We start from the raw sequence: 25146 nt of genomic DNA, 5'->3' as shown, positions 1-25146 counted from the left end.
GCATCCGTTGTAAATGAAATCTTGTATTGCTTAAGCCTATGTGTCTGGTGCATTTCTTCGTGAATAGCTGAAAGTCAGAACAGAGACGACAATGCGATAATACAAATTGTTACTCTCTTGGCGAACAAAAAGAAATCTAGTTGGCAACAAATCAGCAAACAAGCACAATTTAAAAAATTACGATCTCATAACTCAATTCATGAATTTCAACAACGAACGATTTAGTAATCTTACAATTAACTTATTGGATGAAAGGTATCAGATGCCATGCAATAAAACAGTACAAATATTGCTAACTAAAAGTAGAATCACTCGACGAGTTACAATTGTTCCAAAGGTACCTCTATAACACTGCCATGAACAAACCTCTTCTGGTTCATCCTCAGCAATGTGCTATATATGCTCAATCTCATCGAGATCTAATTGATCAGGAAAAGAAAGAGCAATTATCTCAAATAGATCATTCAGCGGTTGGTCCAACTCCAGAAACTGTATTGTCGCTAAATGAGGCATTCATCGAACTTGGTTCCTTGTACCACTGATTCTCTTCGCGTGTCAAGAAGCATGCATCTAGATTCAAGATACAAGGATGGTTAAGCAAGGACGAATTTTAATAAAGTGAAACATGTGCTAAGGTGCCACATGGATGAGGGAATTACACAAATATACCTGATACAAAGACATCTTTGTATTCCTCATCATCGTAGACAAATGATGGAGGTTCAGGTGATCCGATGCCGACAATGGTGCTTCCGCTGTTGGAAACACGTGCAAAAAAATTGAGCATGATGGTTGAAAATGGTAAGAAATGAGTGATTCAATAAATGTAATTCTTATTATTATCATTACAACATTTATAGTTGAAATATTCCCGTGCATGTGCAAAGGCAGAGTGCCTTGACTGCACCACCAGTACACAAGCTAGAGTTCTATCAGACAAACAAAACAAAAAAAATACGAGATGAAAGCTCCCACTCAATATCATTAGAATAGATCTTTATAAGTATTTAACATTTGGATTGAGCACAAAAAATGAAAACAGAACCTTCCAGATGAGTTTGAATTCTCTCTCTACGAATCCATTTAAATGTATGGTGCTTTAAATCATCCTAATAACTAGGGAAAAAAATCCAATCCAAGTGTGAAAGATCTTAACAATTTTCTCCTATCTTACTCTCTAATGCACTTTTAAGTCTTGACTTGTTTCATGCTTGCCAAGAACATCACAAAAATGATGTGTGCTTCAAGTTGCTACAAACATGAAAAATACTAGAGAAATTTTTGTTCCTCGAAATATTCATCTACTATGTCATTTGTTTCTTATGCAAAACTTACCCAACTAACTAAATTCGGAACTAAGAAGCCAAAGTAATATAGAAGACCTCCCTTTTCTACTTAATTGTCTCCCTCTTTTAGAAACTCAAAAGTTAACTATTACTACAAGTATGAAAAGGTAAAGAATATAAATATCTCCATAGAGAATTAGATTTAAGGAAGAAATACTATTTCCATCATATGCCAAGTAGAAACCCTTTACAGAACCAAAATCCCAAGGAATCCAGTGGTGCAAAGGATTTTGCATGCATCAATACAGAATATAATCAATAATAGTATCCATTTATGCTTCCACAAAGTCAAATCTTGATACCAACATTATGTAAAGATGGTAACCAATGTACCTTCCTGACATTAGTACAGCATTGTACTCTCCTCGACCAGCTGTAAGCACACGTTTTTTCAACCGTTTAAGAGATGGGAGTACTTCAAAAGCAGGAGGCTCTGCAAAATAACCATTGTTATACAATTGATCAAACATAAAAAAGCAGAAACTAACATGCTAACTATCTACCAAGATCATTGATGCAAACATCTTGAGATATTCCATTTTCATTGATCTCCCTAAGTAACACCAAGGGGTCAATTGAACTAGTTTGGTCTAGCCGGAATCGCTGCACAGGAAACTCAATTTCAGTACAAAAATCTCAAGGAAAATGTACTTATGGATGTTGACTTTAAGCAAACTAATCAATTTGTTGCCTTGTAAACTTCAGCTGTAGAGCAAGCTTCTGGAGGCTTTATAAGAACCATAGGCAAGTCCATTGGCAGTGCACGTGGAATATCCTCAACAACCTGTAAAGAGATTCATTTATCATGAAAACTAGAAAAATAAAATAAGCAATTATCAGTAGTAAGAAAAGGGATGTTCAACTGCCGGCAAGTCGGTTTCACACATTTCCAATCAAAATCTTAAATACTTTAGAAGTGGGGAGGGGGAAGAGGGAAGCATTATAAAATCACACATGGATCAGGGATCAGTAATGTACATAAACGTGTTGCTTTCCCTCCTTCCCTTCCCCCTCTTAGTTATCCATCCAAGTAAATCTAGCCTTACTTTATGTTGATTTGCAACTATGGATGGCAACATATCCAGCAGTTGGCAAAATTAACCACACCCAACCCATATATCTGAATTCATCCTTAATTTTAGTTTTATTTGAGTACATGCACTAATATATCATACTTGATGCATGGAGACTGGGTGCCTAAACTTCCACTGAACCTAATAGAGATCTTACTATTTCTGCTCAATTAATGTTCACAGAAACATAACTTAAGAAGATAGGTATAGATTTGAGAATTTTAGGGAAAAAAATAATGGATCTATTCTCATCCTAGCTAACAACTTTAACTACAATGTCAGATATTCACAAGTAGAATTAGAAACAAACAGAAAAATAAAACATTTTTTCTATATTTAGATGCAAACAGATTTGATCCAAATATCATTACTTAAGAAACAAAATAAAAATAAATAAATTAAACAATAAGATTGAATATAGTAAGAGAAAATGATGTTGGCGTTATTCTTGATGTGGTGATAATCTTGTCAGCTAAATTGAAATATTTAATAAGATGTACTTGATTGAATGTTCAAAATCCAAATATCTGCAGCTGTCGTCAACTGCACAGCTGACATTGTAAAAAAAAAACTGCATGTAGATTTGAACAAATGTTAACTATTAATGGCAATTCCTGTTTGCAACCAGCCTATATCTTAGAGACAAATTACATGTTAATTTGGCATGTGAATGCTGTATACTAGGCAGTAGGCAACATGTTATGCTATATGTTATTCATTCGAGACACAAATATCCTAAACGAATCTATCAACAACTCTAACATGACCCAATGCTTGCTTAAACCTACAGCTAAAATTTATTTGTGAGGGGTCGTCAAATAGATGCTTTAGGATATATTTTTTATAATATCAATAGATAACAGAATTTGATTCTTCTTCTGGCATAACGAGTGTATACTAAAAGCATAGCTTTTGTAAACATTTATTTGTTAAAATAAAAAATCACATTGGTCAATATCTGTATTTATTTATTAAATGTAATTGTTCAATTAATTTATATAGTAGACAACATGGAGTGTGGTGTCACACTCAGAAGATCATGTTGTCGGTTCTCTATAAATTATAAACAGTTGCTCGCGACTAAGATATAAAGGAACAAACTATCAGTATAGTCGTAGTGTAATTAAGTATTAGTTTATCTTGACTAATAAATTACACTAATACACTTTAAGTGTATTGAGTAGGATCATTTAGGTATGTTCTTTTTGTACTGACTTAGTAAAAGAACTAAACCTTAGTTATTATGGAAGTGTGTACTCTTAATCCTAATATAATAACAAGCACATATATTTAATATTTATTTCTTTGATTTATCAAAGGGTGAGGTTTAGCTAGATAAATCAATATGCCCGATAAGTTGGGAAATGATATTACTTATAGTGTGTGTTGTTGATTATAGAAGGAATCTGTGTCCTAGTTATCTAGGTTGAGAATGTCCCCTGCAGGTGGACCTAGTCCGACATGACAATAAAGTTGAGTGGTACTACTCTTGGAGCTAGATATTAATTAAGTGAGTTGTCAGTAACTTACTTAATTAGTGGACATTCATAATCTTAAACACAGGGAGACTAACACACTCATGATAAGAAGGAGCCCATAATGTAATTTGGGATTGGTGCGGTAGTGCGGCAATAACTCTCTAGTGGAATGAGTTATTATCGATGAACTTGAGTTGTGTGTTCGGGGCGAACACGGGATACTCAAGCTCATCGGAAGGCCAAAACCAATTTCTCCTCTAGGTCCCTGTCGTAGCCTCATTATAGCCTCAAGTCCATCCAAATGTAAGGCTCTTCTTAGTATTCAAGAAGGGGGCTGGACCATTGCTTGGTGACCAAGCAATGGCCGGCCACATCCTCTTGAAAGGGGCCGACCCTATAGCTTGGTAATCAAGCTTGTAGGGGCCGGCCATAATAATTCAAAAAGGGAGGGTTGTTTTGAATTTTTAAAATCTTCTCTTTGTAGAAAACTATAAGTTTTAAAAGAGAGATTTTATTTTTTAAAACTTTCTTTATTTGAATTAGGTCACATGTTTAATTAGAGAGTTTAAAAGATTTTAAAACTTTCCTTTTTTAACCATCCTCGTGGTTTAAAAAAAGGGAAAAGAAGTTTTAAAATTTAAATTTTCTATCACCATGTTAAAAAAGGAAATTTTATAAGATAGTTTTTAAATTTTAAAACATGGTTTTAATTTTTAGAAACTTTCCTTTTTTAACTCATACTTTAGGAAAGAGAGCTTGTAAATTTTATAAGAGGATTTCTTCTTGTAAAATTTTTAAAAAAATTATTTTTCCTTTCCTTTTAATTGTGGCCGGCCACCTTACTTGGTGCCCAAGCAAGGGTCGGCCAATAGGATTAAACCAAATTCAATCCTAAACCAAATAGGATTGATCTCAACCATTGATTGATGATTGATTCAATCAAGAGGAAAGAAAAGGAAAAATAAAAAGGGAAAAGGAAAAACTCTTGGATGATTTAATTTTTTGTAAAAGGTTTTTCCTTATTTGCCTTGGGCAAGTAATATAAAAGAAGGGGTGAGGGGTTTCATGAGACACAACTCTTATTCTTTTGCTTGGGTGATCTCTTGGTGGTCAGCCCTCTCCCTTCTTCCTCTCCCTTTGCTCTTCTCCTTGGTGGTGGTGGTGGCCGGATTTTAGAAGAAGAAGGAGGAAGTTTTTGGGTGATGTTCATCTTGGAGGATCGTCGCCCACACGACGTCCAAGGCGAGGCGAGGAATACGGCAGAAGATCTTGAGGTCGTTAGCTTACAAAGAGAAGGTATAACTAGTAATTTTCTTCCGCATCATACTAGTTATTTTTCTTTGTGTGAATTCTAAATACAAGAGGCAATTAGATCTAGTTTATCGAATTTATTTTTCGATTTTGTGTTTTCTTCTTTTTCGAATTTGTGATTCGATTGTTCCTTTTGGTTAACCTAGAGTTATTTAAGGAAATAAATATTAGCTTTCCTTAAAAGGTTTTGCCTAGGCGGTGGTGGTTGCTCCCATATCCAAGAAGGTCATGTGCCTCGCCATGCAGTCTTGGAAACCAATTTTGGAAATTAATATTTATGGAATTAATAACTTAGGTAGATTTGAATCAATAGTGTTAAGTTCCGCTTGCGATTCAAATCTAAACCATTAAGAACAGATAAGTTAAATTTGGAATCAATGATGTTAAGTTCCGTCTGCGATTCCTTATTAATTTCTAAAGAACACAATAGGTTATTTAAGGAAAGGTTCGACACTTGTACAAAAATTTTTGTACAGTAGAATCGGTACGTTTTCCTAGGATTAACCAACAATAACTTCTTTGACATAAGAACTGGAGTGTTCTTTCCTAAATGAAAATATTAAAGAAAAAAAAAATACAAGAATACAAACAGAATGTCTAGAAATATTCCAGAAAAATAGTGAATTGAGTGAGGGCAATGGGAAAGCCAGAAAGAGTATAATACAAACAACATTTCGAACAAAATAGTGATGCTACCCTAGAGGTATCAAAATGAGATTCATCGTGAAGCAAAACATTCCAAAAGATTCTTAAGTAGATGCAGTTATGAGTCAAATTGAATTCAATAATTTATAGACAAAAAGGAGGCATGTTTAGCTAACGAGTCCTAGAAAATTGTGATGCATACCTCTCCTCTGCCAGTACAATATGCAGCTCCTTGTGAGAAAAAAAAGGGAACATCCGAACCAATTTCACCTGACCATTCTTGAAGCTCTTTTTCAGTAGCAAGACCACCACTAAATTGATTAGCAGCCCACAGTGCAGTAGCAGCATTACTACTTCCACCTCCAAGACCAGCACCAGTGGGAACTTTCTTGTCAAGATGGATCTATAAGCAATGTTGAGATGGACACAAACTTAAGGCTCTACGAATATAAACATATTTAGAAAAATTCAGACTTTGATTCAATAAATGGGCATTTACCCAAAAGTAGTTATCAGTGCCAGTTTTCTTTCTGTAGAGATTGAGTGCCTTAATTATCTAAAATTTAAAAATCACAAAATCCAAAGTCAATAATAAAGACAGAAATTGATGAATTCATAATGCAAGTATACTGTTTACAAACATACCAAATTTCTTTCATCCACTGGAACACCTGGGACATTTGCTGACAAGCGATCCTTTGTCTTAGTGGGTGACAAGGAAAACTTGATAGTATCTCCTAAACTGATTACCTGAAAATTAAATAGGTAAAAATATAGCACCTCAAATATAAGATACAAAAGAAAATACTAGAATTAAAAGGCCTCACTTGTGCAAATCATGAGGAATAGATTCCTAAGACGAAAAACTTACAGATATACAATAAACATAGAGTAGAACCAACTCTAAAAAGAACAAGGATAGTTGTCATCACTAATATTAAAAAAAATATAGAATAATAATAAACATGATGCAGAAACAATTCCAAATAGAATAATAAGGATCACTAACTGTTGTTTTTTTAAAAAAAGTCAAGTGGCATTTATGGTAATTCAAAAAATTATAGAACAATGATAAACGTTGTAGAACCAATTCTAAACAGAACCATAAGGATTAGTGACCATTGTATTAAAAAGAAGCCTATGTGGCCTCATTTACAGTAACTGACAGGACACAAAATCATGTGCCTTAATTAGCAATCCCATGTTAATAGAGGAAAGTGGTGAAGGGGAAGACAAAGAGGAGATACCAATTAATAATTTAGTTCATAATTCATAACATGTTGAACTCAACACCAAGAAATTATGCCTATATAGGCCTTTCAGCCCCTACTATCTTTACTTCAACAAAATATTAAATCAAGAAAATTTGAATTCTATACTTATACTCCTCACATAAAAGATTAATAAAACACCGACATCAATTATCTAGGCCTTCGTTGTAGCACACTTGTGATAATTGTTGATCCAAATAAGAAAACTGGCACATTAACATGATGGGCTCAACCACGGATCAAGATAAGTAAGTTGTTAATGATATTTTAGCCATCTAAGATTTATCAACCCTCAATTTCCCATGTGAAACTAAACTAGGAGTAACAATTTTGAAGTTGCCTTATGCAATTGATGGTTGGTATAACAATCTGAAATGTGAGAATCAAAATAAAACTTATTTTTTGTCCATATCTCGTATATGATCACATGTGTACTGTCAATATATAGGATCTGGCACACGCCACATTAAAGAATTTTTTGACACATCGTTAGGCACAAACGACATGATTCTACGTATTGGCTGCTTGACTTCTTCCTATAAATGCAATGCAAACATAGAGTCACAAACAAATCTAAAGGCTTATTCTGACATCTAAATGTAAACATTCGGTTAATTTGGCCCATAAATTAATTGAATTAATCAAAAATTGATTTAATATTACCTAATTGAATCGAATCAAAGTTTTATTAAAATCGAAATAACCGAATCAAATTAAAAATAGGTTATTTTGGTAAACACCGAATTAAACAAATTTGTTTAAAAATAATTTATATAAAATTAATACCAAATTAACCGAATGCTAACACCTACTAGCATCCTCTCATTTTCTCTCAAGTAGCCATGGATCTCAACGCTCCCCACTCCATGGGAACTACGATTGTTTGCGTGACCTACGACAGCGACGTCGTCGTCGTCCATGGCATAAATTCTAGGAAGACCGTAGGAATGAGTGTCACAATTGATTCGGTGTCAGACAAGATCACCTAGCTAACAGACAAAGTTTATATTTGTCGTTCTGGATCAGAAGGGCCTCTGTATCTTTTTTTTAGGTTCACTAGGATTCTAAGTGAATATAAATTCTAGTTCTCTTTGTAGGCAAATCATTTTTTATTTTTATGTTACCGCATGGGGTTGTGATATCTTTCTATGGGATCATAGTTTTGTTATAGTTTAGTTTAGTATTTTGAGATTCTTAAAGTAGCCTTTTAAAAAGTTTTGGCCATTTTGCAGGTTGTTATTTCTGAGGTTATCTCATCTTATGTTAGACATATCCTTGATCAACACACGTGAGTTAAATTATATTGTTTAATTCGAATTTAAAAAAAATATGGAACTCAAAGACTACGAGAAGAACTATCCCACTCATGATCTAGAGCTGGCAGCTGTGGTCTTTGCACTGAAACTCTGGCGACACTACTTGTATGGAGTCCAGAGCAGAATCTTCACAGACCATCAGAGTGTTAAGTACTTCTTCACTCAGAAGGACTTAAACATGAGACAGCGCAGGTGGCTAGAGTTGGTCAAAGATTATGACTGTGAAATCCTCCACCACCCAGGTAAAGCTAACAAAGTGGCAGATGCATTAAGCAGAAAATCCAGTGCATCCCTGATGTCTTTGTCATCATTAGCCCTGCCACTACAGAAGGAGTTGTCAGATTTCGGACTTGAAATCATTTATGGGCAACTCTCTGCATTGACTCTAGAGTCAACCCTGCTTGTGGATATACAGAAGAAGCAAAGTGAAGATCCAGATATCCAAAAGATCAAGCAAGGGGTACGAGAAGAAGAAAATTCCGAATTTCGAGTATCAGACAGTGGAATTCTTTATCAGGGGAGTCACCTTTGTGTTCCCAATGATGAAGAGCTGAGAAAGAAAATTTTAGAAGAAGCTCACAGTACACCGTACTCTATGCATCCTGGTTCCACCAAGATGTATCAAGATCTGAAACAGAGGTTTTGGTGGTCTGGACTCAAAAGAGATGTAGCTAAATATGTCAGTACCTGCCTGACATGCCAGAGAGTCAAAGCAGAACACCAGAGACCAGGAGGGATGCTACTGTTGGTGCAACATCCCTCAGGTCAAGGTTGACCTGGGTGACCAAGCTGAGTCTTGGTTTGAGTTTAGATGTTTGACAATAAGAAATTGATTGAAGAAGAGTCAAGTAGGTCAAGGTTGACTGATACAGGGAAGTCCTGGTGAGTGAAGCCAGGCAGAAGGAAAACCCTAGTGAGTGAAGCTAGGTGAAAGTCCTAGTGAGTGAAGCCAGGCAGAAGGAAAACCCTAGTGAGTGAAGCTAGGTGAAAGTCCTAGTGAGTGAAGCTAGGTGAAAGTCCTGGTGAGTGAAACCAGGTGAAAACCCTAGTGAGTGAAGCTAGGTGAAAGTCCTGGTGAGTGAAGCCAGGTGAAAACCCTAGTGAGTGAAGCTAGGTGAAAGTCCCGGTGAGTGAAGCGGTGAAAGCCCTAGTGAGTGAAGCTAGGCGGAAGGAAAACCCTAGTGAGTGAAGCTAGGTGAAAGTCCCGGTGAGTGAAGCCGGGCAGGGAAAATCCAGGTGGATCGAGGATGATCGGACACGGTGTTGGGAAGTCCAAGTAGGTCGAAGGATTGATGGATACTTGCACGAGGAAATACAGATATAGGTCAAAGGATTGACCGGACATCGATGGAAGTCCAAGTAGGTCAAGGGGTGACCGGATACTTGGCATGAATAGAAAAGTCTAAGTGGGTCAAAGGATTGACCGGACACTTGGTGGGAAGTCCTAGCGGTCAAAGGAGTGACCGGATGCTAGGCATGATGTACCAACATGTCAAGGTTGACCGGATGTTGGTTTGAGAGGCTTGGGACTTGGTTTGGGCAAAAGCCAAGTCTTTGGATCGATCGATGGATCGATCCGGCCTTTCCTAGCGAGCAGAGCCTCTGGATCGATTCGTGGATCGATCCGGTGTCCAATCGATCGGTGGATCGATTGGGACGCTGTTGATAAGCGCTGGATCGATCCGTGGATCGATCCAGGCGCTTTTCCAGAGCACAGAGGCGCTCTGGATCGATCCGTGGATCGATCCAAAGCCTCCCCGATCGATTGGGAATATTCGAATCGATCGGGATCCGACCGTTGGCGTCGTTTATAGCTGCAGGCGTGTGATGGCTGCGGTATCACCCAGCTCCTCCACAGCACTCACAAAGCTCAGATCGCCAGTTCTTGAAGGATCTTGGAAGTTTTCCAAGTCAAGAGGCGGATCAAAGCCAAGAAGAGAAGCTAGGGTTAGGGTTTATACTCATTGTAAGCTTGTAAGCTTGTATTTCTTGTATCCTTTCCCTCTCTTCTTGTATTGAGTCTTGTAGGGCTTCTCCGCCCTTGGTAGTTACCATAAAGGAGAGTTTTATTTAGTGGAGGGTGTGTGTGTTGGTGTGGATCCTTGGATTAGTCACCTCTTGTGAGGTGGATACCAAGTAAACCAACCGTGTTAGCGTTGTGTGATTGTTTCTTTGTATTTCCGCTGCACATCTTTGAAGGAACAAGCAACGCCGAGCAACGAGCGAACGCGACGAGCTATTCACCCCCCCTCTAGCTACTTTTGGTCCTAACAAGTGGTATCAGAGCAAGGTTGCTCTTCACCGGAATCACCGCCGGAAGGGACAAACATATCAAGAAAAGCTAGAGGGTGAAGAAGTTGGAGCAAATTCTTCAAGTTCAAGACTTTATCAAGCTCAACTTCAAGATGCAATTCCAAGATGGGCTTGGATTTGACACAAGGGTGGCTCCACCATACACTTCTACGAGTTTCGATTCTTGGAAATCAAGAATCGAAAATTTTCTTATGATGGAGATAGAGCAATGGTTTGCTCTAATGGAAGGCTTCAAGGCTCCAAGAAATTCAAAGGGCAAAGTTCTAAAGAAAAGCAAATGGAGCCCGGAGCAAGTCCAAAGGTGCGAGGCAAATGACAAAGTGACCAAGCTTTTGGTCTATTTATTGCCAAGCACCATTCTTTGCAAAATTGGAGAATTTGAAGATGCAAAGGAATTTTGGAGCAAATTGGCTAAGCTTCATGAAGAAATCCCCTCTACTGTACAAGATCATGAAGAATCCAGAGAGGGTGACTCTTTGGAGCAAGACCAAGAGGAGGACTCCGAGGTTGAGAGATGCTCAACCTCCGAAGAAGAGGAAATCCAAGAAGCTTCATCCTCAAGGGAATGCACCGAAGGGAACAAGGAGGGAGCATACTCCTTGTTTCATATTCAAGATGATGAAGCCTCCACCTCTAGGATTGAGGGGGAGCAATCCTTGGTGACGCCGGATCAAGAAGAAGGAGAAGCTTCTACATCCAGGTCAAGAGATGAAGAGATTGAAGAAGCTTCTACCTCCACGAGTCAAGAAAAATCAAATGGAGGAGAATCAAGATCGGATCAAGAGGAAGCTTCTACCTCCGGATCCAAAGGAAAAGATGCCACCCCTACAAGCAAAGGTATAAATATTTCAATTAAAAATAAAAATCATATTATATGCTTTGAGTGTAGGGAACATGGGCACTACAAGAGCAAGTGCCCTAAATTGGCCAAGAAGAAGGGCCAAGTGGCACAAAAGGGCAAGGCGAAGCCCAAGGAGATCATCCCCAACACAAAGAAGAGCAAGGAGCATATTATATGCTTCTCTTGCAATCAAAAGGGGCATTACCGAAGTCAATGCCCCAAGGGGAAGAAGGTGGTCAAGGCTCAAGGAGGCACTAGTCAAGGGGGAGCCTCCAAGGTAAAGAAGAAGGTATCTTTTATTGAGCCTACCCCCTTACATTATGGTGAAAAGCATGATAGTTCTAACTTTTATCATTTTAATGTAATTTACCATAAGAATAGAAAGCATGAGGGCTTTAAGGAAAAACATGTGGCCCTACATGCCAAAACTACCCAACCTAAGGCTAGGAATGTAAGTAAAAGTCTAGGCAAGAACTCTAAGGATTGTATCTACAAGCCTAGGCACAAAAATGCTCATGAACTTAATGGAAACCAAAAACTAAGGACTTAGTGATGGAAAATCAAGTCTTGAGGTCAAGACTTGATAAAATGGAAAAGACCTTAAAAAGGATGAAAAATATCCTATTAGGGCAAAATGAGCATAACCTAGGTTTAGGGGTACAAAAGCCATCCAATGGCCATAGAGGTTTGGGATACAAACCAAAGGCTAAGAAGGATGTGCCCTCTTACCATAGAGTTCCATATAGTTATGGAACAAACCCTAGGTCTAGCGGTCAAGCCAAAAATACTAGGGAAGTCATCCCTAAGAGTATTTTTGCAATAAATGTGACTAAGACTTCTAAGAAGTCTAAGAAAGTCACAAACAAGGTCACAAGGGAGGTTTTCCCTAGAGTTGACCTAGAAAGTGTGACCAAGGCTTCTAAGAAGCCCAACAAGGTCACTAGGAAGGTATCTAGGGAAGTTATCCCTAGTGAGTACCTAGAGCATCCAAGGAGCACCAATAGGTGTTGGGTTCCTAGGAGCATCTTCTCTACCCCATAGATGGGTTAGAGAGTGTCAACTCCGATTAGAAGGGTAGTTAACCCAACTTTGAGGAAATTGACACTCAAGGAGCATTTTCAAGGTTTTAGTTAACCTTTGAAAATGAAATAGACCTATTGATTACTCCTTGAAAGAGTAAAATGTGTCTAATGGTGAAAAATTGATTTTATCTTAAAATGACCCAAATTGGGAAAACCTTGAGAAATACCAAGTTGGGATTTTGGTATTCTCTTGGAAATTTAAGGCAATCCGGGCCTTGATTTATGTAATCACTCTTGAGGAAAAATGGAATATGCCAACATTTGAGGACATGTTTATTTTCAATTGGCATACATTAAATCAAGGAAATTAGAAATGCCAATTTAGGTTTTGGCATTCTCTTGAAGCACTTTAGGGCAATCTAGGTTTAAGTTGTAAGTTTAGCTAAGACTTTAAGGATACTTAGATAGTTAATCTAGGTATATTTTATTTATGTTAAATCTTGCCATGATTGTTTTTCCATCATATGCCATGACATCATGTCTAGTTTTGCATTCATGTTTTATTATGAAAAATTCAAAAATATCATGTCATGACATTCATACATCATGTAGTTATAGAATATTTTTCTTTTGAAAATTATTTTACTTTGATGTATGCCATAACATAATCAGCGTTAAGTTTAATTCCTTGTAATTAAGGACGAATGGCATTTAACAACGATTATTGACAAGTGACATCCTAGGTGGATGTCTAATATCTCTAGAATGCCTAGATAGATATGCATGATCCCTAGATTAGGGAAAAATCAAAATCCCACATCTCACAAGGACTATAAGGTGACTTGTCCGTGTTTTAGTGTACATTAGATACAAGTGAGATGTTAGGAAGATGAACAAAACTCAAGATGTTGATTTTATGCATTCTTTTGAGTTTTAGGTTCATCAAAACACATAGTTATGTGTTTTTCCATCATTGGGAAAGCTAATGTACAAGTCATGTGCATTATGCCCAAGGAACATGATGGGATATTGGTTTTGAAAATGTTTTAAAATGTTTTTGGAAAACCTTGGTGAAGGCTATCTTTTGATAGTAATCACCATTGAATAGTTAGACACAAACTTGAAGAAAAACACTAAAGTTTTTGCAAGTTTTCAAGTTTGTGTCAATCTTTGAAAATATGATGTATTTTCATAGAAAGCTATTTTTCCATGATAGTATATGCCCTAAATAATGTCTACACGAAATTTCATGATTTTTGGATTTTTGTAGAATTTTCTAGGGGTTTCTGAAGTTGACTGAAATGGAATTTCAGCAACTATCAGAGCTCCGATCGATCCATGGATCGATTGGAGTGCCCGAATCGATCCGTGGATCGATTCAGAAGGCAAGTCTCCTGCGAGCAGAAGCTCGCTGGATCGATCAGCCGATCGATCCAGGTAGTCTGAATCGATCAGTGGATCGATTCAGAAAGGTTCAATCGATTGGAACCCAACTCCAATCGATCCAAGTTGCTGATTTTGGCTGGGAAGGCTTGATTTCAGCATCTTTGAACCTCTTTGAGTCTAGGTAACCATTCCAAACCCCTAAAATACATTTGTATACATACAAAGGGTGTTTTCATGTGAAAACAAGGATGGATTGGTTAAGGAAGGCTTCATTGAAGTTTAGGTTGAGGTTTGTTTCAAATTTTGAGTATTTGAACCTCAAAACTTCTAAATTTGGGTTTCCTAAAGGTTTAGGATTCCAAGTCATTGTTGGTGCAATGACAGAAGTTACCACCATGTCTTTAGGGGGAGGGACTCTTTAAAGACATGAAAAATTACTTTTCATGAACCTTGGAAGGTGGTTAACCTTCTTTAAAGAAAATGCTCATGTATGAGCTTTTGAACTTGAAATGGGGAGTGGATATCCTCATTATTTCAAGTGGGAACTCAAGTGGTTAGATAATGCTCAAGGTTGGGTATTTGTCTACATTGAGGGAGAAGTTAAGGATAAATAAAGGGTATGGGACCTTCATTATCGTGTTGATCACAACGAGTGATGTTGTGAACAATGATGAGTAACTCTTCAGGGGGAGAGTCGTCAACAAATGGATTTGTTGATGTGTACCCAAAATTGGGGCATGGGTTGATGTGTGCCCAAAGATGGGTTGATGTGTGCCAATAGGGGGAGAATGAAAGGACCTATGAATGGGTGTAAGTTAGGCTTTCATTACCTAGAGGGAGTGTGCCCTCGTAGGGGGAGAATGAAGAGCTTAATTTATATGTTCATTACCTAGTGGCATGAAGATTGAGGCTATAGGATTAGCCTAACTTACATGTGGTATTGTAAGTGTTATTGTGGTATTGTCAAACATCAAAAAGGGGGAGATTGTTGGTGCAACATCCCTCAGGTCAAGATTGACCTGGGTGACCAAGTTGAGTCTTGGTTTGAGTTTAGATGTTTGACAATAAGAAATTGATTGAAGAAGAGTCAAGTAGGTCAAGATTGACCGGATACTTGACAGGGAAGTCCTGGTGAGTGAAGTCAGGCAGAAGGAAAACCCTAGTGAGTGAAGCTAGGTGAAAGTCCTAGTGAGTGAAGCTAGGTGAAAGTCCTGGTGAGTGAAACCAGGTGAAAACCCTAGTGAGTGAAGCTAGGTGAAAGTCCTGGTGAGTGAAGCCAGGCAGAAGGAAAACCCTAGTGAGTGAAGCTAGGTGAAAGTCCTGGTGAGTGAAGCCAGGTGAAAGCCCTAGTGAGTGAAGCTAGGCAGAAGGAAAACCCTAGTGAGTGAAGCTAGGTGAAAGTCCTGGTGAGTGAAGCCAGGCAAGGGAAAATCCAGATGGATCAAGGATGATCGGACATCTGGTGTTGGGAAGTCCAAGTAGGTCAAAGGATTGACTGGATACTTGACACGAGGAAATACAGATAGGTCAAAGGGATTGACCAGACATCTGATGGAAGTCCAAGTAGGTCAAGGGAGTGACCAGATACTTGGCATGAATAGAAAAGTCTAAGTGGGTCAAAGGGATTGACCAGACACTTGGTGGGAAGTCCTAGCAGGTCAAAGGAGTGACCAGATGCTAGGCATGATGTACCAACAGGTCAAGGTTGACCGGATGTTGGTTTGAGAGGCTTGGGACTTGGTTTTGGGCAAAAGCCAAGTGCTGGATCGATCAGTGGATCGATCCAGGCCTTTCCTAGCGAACAGAGAGCCTCTGGATCGATTCGTGGATCGATCCAGATGTCCAAATCGATCAGTGGATCGATTGGGACGCGGCTGCTTTGCGCGATAAGCGCTGGATCGATCCGTGGATCGATCCAGGCGTTTTTCCAGAGCACAGAGGCGCTCTGGATCGATCCGTGGATCGATCCAAAGCCTCCCCGATCGATTGGGAATATTCGAATCGATCGGGATCCGACCGTTGCGTCGTATTTGAGCTGCAGGCGTGCGTTGGCTGCAGCATCTCTTCTCCGATTCACTCCAGATTTCTCGCCAGCTCCTCCACAGCACTCACAAAGCTCAGATCACCAGTTCTTGAAGGATCTTGGAAGTTTTCCAAGTCAAGAGGCGGATCAAAGCCAAGAAGAGAAGCTAGGGTTAGGGTTTATACTCATTGTAAGCTTGTAAGCTTGTATTTCTTGTATCCTTTCCCTCTCTTCTTGTATTGAGTCTTGTAGGGCTTCTCCGCCCTTGGTAGTTACCATAAAGGAGAGTTTTATTTAGTGGAGGGTGTGTGTGTTGGTGTGGATCCTTGGATTAGTCACCTCTTGTGAGGTGGATACCAAGTAAACCAACCGTGTTAGCGTTGTGTGATTGTTTCTTTGTATTTCCGCTGCACATCTTTGAAGGAACAAGCAACGCCGAGCAACGAGCGAACGCGACGAGCTATTCACCCCCCCCCCCTCTAGCTACTTTTGGTCATAACAGCTACAACCTCTTTCAATATCAGAGTGGAAGTGGGAAGACATATCCATGGACTTCATAACAGGTCTCCCAAGAACTACGAATGGATATGATGCAATATGAGTAATAGTAGATAGATTGACCAAGTCTGCCCATTTTCTAGCCATCAAGGTGTCTCACTCTATAGAGCAGTTGGCACAGCTGTATGTTAAAGAGGTGATCAGACTTCACGGAGTTCCCAAATCTATTATTTGTGATAGAGATGGACGCTTCACTTCACACTTTTGGGAGTGCGTTCAGAATGCGCTAGGCACCAAACTCAAGTTCAGCACAGCCTTTCATCCTCAGACTGATGGACAGACAGAGCGAGTAAATCAGATCTTAGAAGATATGCTCAGGGATTGTGCACTAGATTTTAAAAGAAAGTTGGTGCAAGTATCTGTGCTTAGCTGAGTTTGCCTACAACAACAGCTACCAAGCCACCATCAGGATGGCACCATATGAGGCGTTGTATGGCAGAAAGTGCAGATCACCTATATGCTGGCAAGAAGCAGGTGAAAGAAAGGAAATGGAAGTAGAGCTGGGCATTCAGACAGAGCTGATAGAAGAAACCACTCAGGCTATTCAGAAAATCAGACAGAGGATTGAGACTGCCCAGAGTAGACAGAAAAGCTATGCTGACACACGCCGTAGGCCACTGGAATTTCAAGTAGGAGATTCAGTTTTTCTCAAAGTTGCTCCTATGAAGGGAGTGATGAGATTTGGCAAGAAGGGCAAATTAAGTCCTCGCTATGTAGGACCTTACCTGATTACAGACAGGATTGGGAAGGTAGCTTACAAGCTGGAATTACCACAAGACATGTCAGCAATACACAATGTGTTTCATGTCTCCATGTTAAAGAAGTGCCTCCATGACCCTAGCCAAGTGATTGAGCCTCAGTCAGTGCAGATCCAAGAGGATCTTAGTTTTGAGAGTAGACCTACACAGATAGTGGACATAGCAGTCAAGAGACTAAGAAGCAAAGAAGTACCACTAGTGAAGGTCGTCTGGCAGAACCAGAAGCACGAGGAAGTCACTTGGGAGCGGGAGGACAGTATGAGACAGAAATATCCAGAATTATTCAAAGTTCGTCCTCGAACTTATCTTAGATTATTTCTGAGGTTATCTCAGCTTATGTTAGACATATCCTTGATCAACAGACGTGAGTTAAACTATATTGTTTAATTCGAATTTAAAAAAAATATGGAACATGTTTTTTGTTTGTTTCTACCACAGAATTCAATTTGGGCAACCTACAACTGTCAAGGCGGCGACTAATTTAATTAGGTCATTCTCTTATAAAAACACGGTACCAAAACAATACAATTCCTAGTCAAATACATGCTACAATTTTTTGTTTTAAATTTATTTTAGGATACACAATAACACTCTTATATGATTCTAGTCATGAACTTTTGTAGAGCATGATGCAAATGGGATAAATGAGTGTGATTGTTGATGGATGGGATAAGTATGAAGGAGGCCAAATATTTGTTGTTGCGCAAGGAGGGACAATTTTGATGTTGTAAGTATCACGTGATAGTTTTGATGTGGTCAACCAAGTTAAGTTAAATCCTGTGTGTGTTTGATTCTTGTATCTAAGTGTGTAGGATCTTAGGAACACAAGTGAGGAGAAGACACAGTTAGCGAGAATGATGGTACAGGAAAGGAGTCGGCGGGCTCCGTGCATCCGAGGGACAAGGTGTTGTAGAAGAGTTGTGGACGAGAAGAACATGCTCGACATTTGAGGGACGAGAAGCCAGGGAGGAAGTTTACTTAAGGAGAAGGCTGAAAGATAGGTCCGGGTAAGCCAATTCAGAATGGAGGAAATCACCTAGGCGATTGGAGCAGTGGAAAAACAACGGGGAGCTGCTGGAGGTGCCCTCAATTTGGTTGGAGGCGCATGCACGCCTTTCTTTGGGAAGGCGCCTTCAACCCTATTGAAGTCGTCTTCCTATTGAAGGCACCTTCAACCACCCATGGAAGACACCTTAGACTAGGTAAAATGTAACCGTTAGCGAAAATAAAATCTTATCTTCGCTTGCCTCGCTAGAGGCGCCTTCCACCTTATTGGAGGTGCCTTCCAACCGCAGATAAGATTTTTCATGGGCTATAAAAAGATCCCTGAACCTATAAAATATTGAACAACTTTTGTATTAACTTTCCTAGTTATTTATGAACTATCAATATGTATAAAGGGTTTCTGGACCTTCAAAGGAGTTTCTTAGTGAGTTTTTCAACGCATAGAGTTGTTTTCGTTAATGTTTATTGTCTATATATTTACTTAATTTAATTGTGCACCCTTGCTAAGCAAAGCAAGAGATTCATTTTAACTTTGATGGTAAGAAATTCACCCCCCTTTTGCTGACCCCGCTGCACCAAATGTTGCCTCAAGCAATTGATGGTTGGTATAACAATCTGAATTGTGCGAATCAAAATAAAACTTATTCATTGTCCATATCTCATATATGATCGCATGTGTATTGTCAATATATAGGATCTGGCACAGAATTCAATTTGGGCAATCTGCAACTGTCAAGGCGGCAGCTAATTTAGTTAGATCATTCTTTTATAAAAACACGATACCAAAACATTATGATTCCTAGTGAAATATATGCTATAGTTTTTTTATTCATTTATTTTAGGATACACAATAACACTCTTATACGATTCTATTCATGAACTTTTGTAGAACGAGATACAAATGAGACAAATGGGTGTGATTGTTGGTGGATGGGATAAGTATGAAGGAGGCAAAATATTTACTGTTGCGCAAGGAGCGACAATTTTGAAACTGTCTTATGCAATTTATGATTGGTATAACAATCCGAATTGTGAGAATCAAAATAAAACATTATATGTGTACTATCAATATATAGAATCTGGCTCGCGCCACATTAAAGAATTTTTTGACAAAGCTTGGAAAGAAGGGATGAGGAAAGTTGAAGCTGATGTATGAAAAGTGAAGGCTAATGACAATAATGGAAAATACTCTTAAATTAATTTTAATAAATTGAGATTTATTATATTTGTCATCACAATCAAGATCTGCATTATAATTAAGATAGACATGAATCAAATAGCAAAAATAATACTTTCAAATCTATTATATTTATTATTATGCTAATAATTGTATGTCATATTTAATCTTTTTATTATTGTTTTGACAACTTATATAAATAAGCCTTTTGATTTTAGTAAATAATAGATCAAAGAATTATTTTGTATTCTATTTCTTTCCTTTGTCTATTAGTTTCAACATGGTATCAGAGTCATCTTCTTTTACTTCCAATTTTCTTTTTATGAATATTTGTTACAGTAGTTATAGGAGTTTCTGCATGCTGGTTTGATATCATTGTTTATAGTACGACAATCTCGATAACTTTAACGACGACAACAGTAGCTTCGACAACATCAGTTTTTTTCTCCTTTCATCAACAACTCTTTTCCGTTGACGACAGCAACTTTGTCAACATCAATCATAGCAAGACAGAGTTGCTATTTGTTCATTTTATTCAAATCGTTAATTTTTTTTCTGTTCTCCGTTCATTTAGGAAAAAAAGTCAAAAAAATAAAGAGCATAAAAACTATTTACTAAAGTCAAAAGGCTTATTTATACAAATGTCCAAACAATAATGGAAATATATAATATAAAATATAATTATAAATATAGTAATAAATATAATAGATTTGGAAATATTATTTTTGTTATTTGATTCATGTTGATCTTGATTGTGATACCAAATATAATAAATCTCAATTAATTGAAATCAATTCGAGATTATTTTCCCTTATTGTCATTACCCCCCCCCCCCTCCCCCCAACAAACTCAACGGGAGTGTCTGAACATTGAGTTTGAGTGCTAACTTGATGAAACATTATTTGGATAATGGCTTGGTAAATATATCATCAATTTGAACTTCAGTAGAAATGTAATAAACTGAAAGTTGTTGAGTCGCCATACACTCACAAATAAAATTGAAATCAATCTCTACATGCTTGGTACGAGTATGAAAAATAGGATTTCCCGCCAGATAAATTGCTCCAATATTATCACCCCAGATTTTGAACGTAGCGGTTGGGAAAAAGTATAATTCCGAAAGAAGAGATTGTAGGCAAATAAATTCTGATATCACCTTAGCTATAGCTTTATATTCAACTTTAGTACTTGAGTGAGAGATTGTAGGTTGCTTCTTTGAAAGTCAGGAAATAAGATTTAGCCCAAGTAATATGACATTTCCACTAGTAGAATGTCTATTTGTGGAAGATCCAATCCAATGTGCATCATTGTAGATAATCAACTCTCGTGAGGACTAATGATATAAAAGAATACCATGTAAAATAGTGCTTTTGAGATATCGAAGAATTCTCTTAACACCTTCCCAATGATGTTTAGTAAGAGCATGTATAAATTGACAGACACAATTAACATCGAAAGTATTATCGGGTCATATTTCGGTAGATTTGAGGATCAACCATGAAAGAGGAGGATGAAGGTGCAATGAAACCACCTTCAATGATTGGTGTGGAATTAGGACACGTACTATTCATTTTAGCTCATTGTAGAAGTCTAGTAATATATTTGCTCTGAGAGAGAATACAACCTTCAGAATGTGAGAGAAACTCTATGCCAAGAAAAAAAATAAGCATTGTCAATATGCCGAATTGGAAACTTTTGATGAAGAAGATGGAGTAAAGTAATAATGCTATTTTGATCACTACCAGTTATTATTATATCATCCACATAAATCAGAAAAGTATTAAAAATTTCTCATTATATTTGTAGAATAAGGAAGAATTAGTTTTTGAGCCAGAGAATCCCTAAGTATAAAGCCAAGTAGATAGACAATGAAGCCAAGCATGAGGTGCTTACCGAAGACTATATATAGATTTCTGAAGTTGATAAATATGTGTTGGAAGTTGTGGGTGGATGAATCCAGATGGTTGCTCCATATAAACAGTTTCTTTAAGGTGTCAATGAAGGAAAGATTGGAAACATCTAATTATCGTATCAGCCAATTGGAGCTAACAGCTATAGATAGTAGCAATATGATAATTATAATTTTGACGACTGAACTACAATACCTGGTTGTTGATTAATGCCTTTAGCAACAAGGCAAGCTTTATGGCGTTCAATAGATCCATCTGCACGATACTTAATTCGGTAAACTCATTTAGAATTCTCAATATTCATAGATGGAGTACGAGGAACTAAGCTCCAGATTGCATTGTGAAGAAGAGCATTATTAAATTCTGTAGTCATCGCAGCATGCCAATTTGGATCTTTAACTGTCTGTTTAAAGCTAGAAGGTTCAATAATTTGAAGAAGCAATAAGAGCACGTGGAAGAGGATAACGAGTGGAAATTGGTTGAGATCGTGCATAAATATCTCTTAAAGGAAATATTTGCTGAGTATCATCATTAGAGTTACTCGGAGATGAGTGATCAGACGGATGAGAATCAGAACTAGAGAGTGGATCACCACTAGCCGCTGAATCTACAGGAATTTGTGGAAATGGAGTAGGACCCAAGATATCATCCCTCCTAGTACTTTCAATACGTCATGATGAATCAATATGTGGGGATTCTAGAATATTACTTAGTGATATTAGATATGTGTACCTTGATTATCTGAAGGAGGATCCGAGATAGCAACTGCAAACAGAAAAAGAGAATCATCAAAAGTAATATGTCGAGAAATATATATCCACCTGGTCGAAATATGGAGGCAATGGTACCCATGATACAAATTATTATAACCAAAGAAAATAATTATAGAGAGAGAGGGTTTAACTTGTGTTTAGAGTAAGATCGTAGCTAAGGATAACATGCACAACCAAAGATACAAAAGAAAGAATAATTTAGAAGACGATTATAAAGTCTTTCCGAGGGACACTTATTTTGAAGTAATGGAGTTGGTAAAAGATTGATAAGGTAGACTGTGGTTTGGACGACATCATCCTAAAATTTAAGTGGAACTGAGGTGCCCAAGGCGTAGCACAATCGGTGGACGCATGACATCTCTGGCGTAATGGTCAGGGGTCGATTCTCAGGAATTGATGACCTAGAGTTTACCCCACAATGCGTCTGATGCTTGTGTACCTGCATGTACCTCCCTCTATATCCGTGGGACCGACATTAGGGGGTCGTTAATGTAGTGGATCTACATTTAAGTGGAACTGATGCATGATTAAGAAGAGCGAAGGCAGTTTCAATCGCATAACGATGTTTTCTCTCGACGGATCCAATTTGTTCAAGAGTGTGGGTACAAGATAATCAATGGAGGATACCAGAGGAAGAAAGATGACGATGAAGAGGTTGATACTCTTCACCCCAATCATAATGAGGGAGAGTATTTTACGATCAAAATAACACTCAACATGCTTTTGAAAATGATAAAAAAATATCAAAAAATTAGATTTTCTTTTCATAGGAAAAATCCAAGTGAACTTGCTAAAGTTATCAATAAAAATAACATAGTAAAGAAAATGTTGATTAGAAATAATAAGAGCAGCACTCCATACATCAGCGTGAATAATTTCCAAAGAAAGCTAGAGTTGTGAGTAGAGGATACAAAAGGTAGTTTATGAGATTTTGCTTTCATAAAGCTTCACATAAATGAGATGATGGCATTAAAGAAGTTGGTAAACCAAAATGATTAATAATTTGTTAAACAAGACATAGAAACGGATGATCAAGACATGCATGCCAAGAGAATTTGTCTAAGCATTCTCCAACAAAGGTTTTAAGAGAGGTGTGTTGAATATGATGAAGACTATTTTGAGTGTCCAATGGAGTAGAGTAGTTCCTGTAACGGGATCCTTCACAAGATAATGATGAGGATGAAATTCACAAAATACATTATTATCAAGAGTAAATTGACGTGTGAAAATAAATTTTTAGTAATAGAAGGAACATGAAGAGTGTTGTGCATGCGAAAAGTACGACCACATGAATGAAAGGATGTATTTTCAATGTGAGCAATCTGCAAACCTGAGTCATTGCCTATTTGCACCACGTCAGATCCATGATAAGACGAAACTTTTGTAAGAATATCATACTCCAGTGTAACATGATGAGTCGCTCTAGAATCCAAAACAATCCTGGGGTTTCAGGAATCGATGACGTTGCATTAGGAGAGATGGACAGTGAGAATGCTCCAGAATGAGATGATTGAGTACTAGATTGCCAAGATGAGGGAAGGGGTTGATTTAATGACATAAGTCCTCTTAAAAAATTGAGTTATATCTTTTATAACAATTTTGGGCATGTATAATGACCATAGTTGAAGCAAATCTGATAGTGTCCTCGACCTCGACCTCGACCCCGAACCCGACTTCAACCTCAACATCTAAACCTCCATCTGTTAGGGAAGAAGTTGATTATATTGATTAGGTTGTGAAGCTTTTCTGATCATGTGTGCTGATAAAGACAGAAAATTTGATATCCTTTGAGATTGTATTTATAAAAGTCTTTTATGAGAGGATAGCATAACATGAAGAGTTTCAAGTGACACTTAATCCATGCGAGTCGTCATACTGGGAACAAAGCTATTATATTGAGGATCCAAACTTGCAAGAACATGCATTAATAATTCTGTATTAGATACCAGTGTCCAATTACACTAGGTTTTTAGTAATGATTTTGACTGATTGCATATAGTTATTGATAGAGGCTTCTTCATATTGCACAGACTCTAATTATAGATGAAATTGGAGAACATGTGCTAAGAGTGAGATGTAAAAAAATCATCAAGAGTTTCCTAAATCCAACTAGAGTTATTGAATCCAACGATATACGAGTATTTAGCAATTTCTGTTTTTAGCATTATGAGTATTTGCTTTCATATTGTTTGCATTATTATAATTTGAGAGATGGTCTCTTTTAACATGCAGATATTAGTAGTTAAAGCTGTATTATCACTGGCTATTGCCGACGATGAAGCGAGTGGAGGACTTGTTCGCACAGTGACAGTGAGTATTTTAATTGTTAAGTGCATCATTTCTATCAAAAAGAAGTTTACATTTTTTAAAAAAAAATATTTATTTTTCTGAAAGAGAATAAAAATACTCATTCAATTTTGGTTGTCCGCAAAATTATAATTCATCCGACCAATTTTAAATAATTTTACTTCTCATTTCTTGAAACATACATGTTAATTTTTTTAATTATATTATTTTTTTTTCTTTGACGTTGCAGATAAACTCTGATGGTGTCATGAAAAAAATCCTATACACCCGATGACGATGACGATGACGACGACGACGACGACGCCCGAAGGTGCTGACAGCGACAGATGATGACGGCGATCTGAAGCCATAAAACTTCAGTCTGGAGCAGATCAGATGAACGTTTAAAATCTATCATTTGATGATCTATTAACTCCTTTTTAAGATAACTGAGATTGAATATTGAAACGAGCTGTCTTCAAATTGAAACACTTATCAATATTTCGAGTTAACACATACACATATTATTGATGAATCTAAAAAAATTAATCTCAAACTCGTAATTACTAATTAAATACATATGAAATATGATATTTTGTAATTAAAAAATGGCATTCATCTTTTTTATAGTACGACTTAAACTTAAGAGTAAAT

At 37.5% G+C, this 25146-nt stretch overlaps 2 protein-coding genes across 2 annotated transcripts; one reads left to right on the top strand and one right to left on the bottom strand.

Moving 5' to 3' along the window:
* Window positions 1-172: 172 nt before the first annotated feature.
* LOC121995288 (4-diphosphocytidyl-2-C-methyl-D-erythritol kinase, chloroplastic-like) lies at window positions 173-8044 on the bottom strand. The gene is made up of 9 exons (XM_042549067.1): window positions 7937-8044; window positions 6499-6660; window positions 6353-6409; window positions 6056-6256; window positions 2038-2130; window positions 1850-1949; window positions 1680-1779; window positions 670-755; window positions 173-570 (listed from the first exon to the last, which is right to left on the bottom strand). The coding sequence occupies exons 1-9, from the start codon at window positions 8042-8044 to the stop codon at window positions 461-463; spliced, it is 1017 nt and encodes a 338-aa protein (XP_042405001.1). The 3' UTR covers window positions 173-460.
* Window positions 8045-19256: 11212 nt separating this feature from the next.
* Window positions 19257-24787, top strand: LOC121995287 (proteasome subunit beta type-6-like). Its single transcript, XM_042549066.1, has 3 exons — window positions 19257-19496; window positions 24439-24516; window positions 24743-24787. The coding sequence occupies exons 1-3, from the start codon at window positions 19257-19259 to the stop codon at window positions 24785-24787; spliced, it is 363 nt and encodes a 120-aa protein (XP_042405000.1).
* The last annotated feature ends 359 nt before the right edge of the window (window positions 24788-25146 follow it).

Source organism: Zingiber officinale, chromosome 6A (assembly GCF_018446385.1).
Source record: "Zingiber officinale cultivar Zhangliang chromosome 6A, Zo_v1.1, whole genome shotgun sequence".
NCBI lineage: Eukaryota > Viridiplantae > Streptophyta > Magnoliopsida > Zingiberales > Zingiberaceae > Zingiber > Zingiber officinale.
This window is presented reverse-complemented; position numbering and strand designations above follow the sequence as displayed.

Excerpts from the sequence above, each read along its gene's own strand:
- LOC121995288 (XM_042549067.1), bottom strand. The coding sequence starts at position 8,044 with ATGGACGACGACGACGTCGCTGTCGTAGGTCACGCAAACAATCGTAGT. Across the intron at positions 6,661-7,936 it reads GAGAAAATGAGAGGATGCTA|TATTTTCTTTTGTATCTTAT; the intron begins GTAGGTGTTAGC and ends TTTTAATTCTAG. Across the intron at positions 1,780-1,849 it reads TGTTTGCATCAATGATCTTG|AGCCTCCTGCTTTTGAAGTA; the intron begins GTAGATAGTTAG and ends GTTATTTTGCAG.
- LOC121995287 (XM_042549066.1), top strand. The coding sequence starts at position 19,257 with ATGGGTGTGATTGTTGGTGGATGGGATAAGTATGAAGGAGGCAAAATA. Across the intron at positions 19,497-24,438 it reads TGAGGAAAGTTGAAGCTGAT|ATATTAGTAGTTAAAGCTGT; the intron begins GTATGAAAAGTG and ends TTTAACATGCAG. Across the intron at positions 24,517-24,742 it reads GACTTGTTCGCACAGTGACA|ATAAACTCTGATGGTGTCAT; the intron begins GTGAGTATTTTA and ends TTGACGTTGCAG.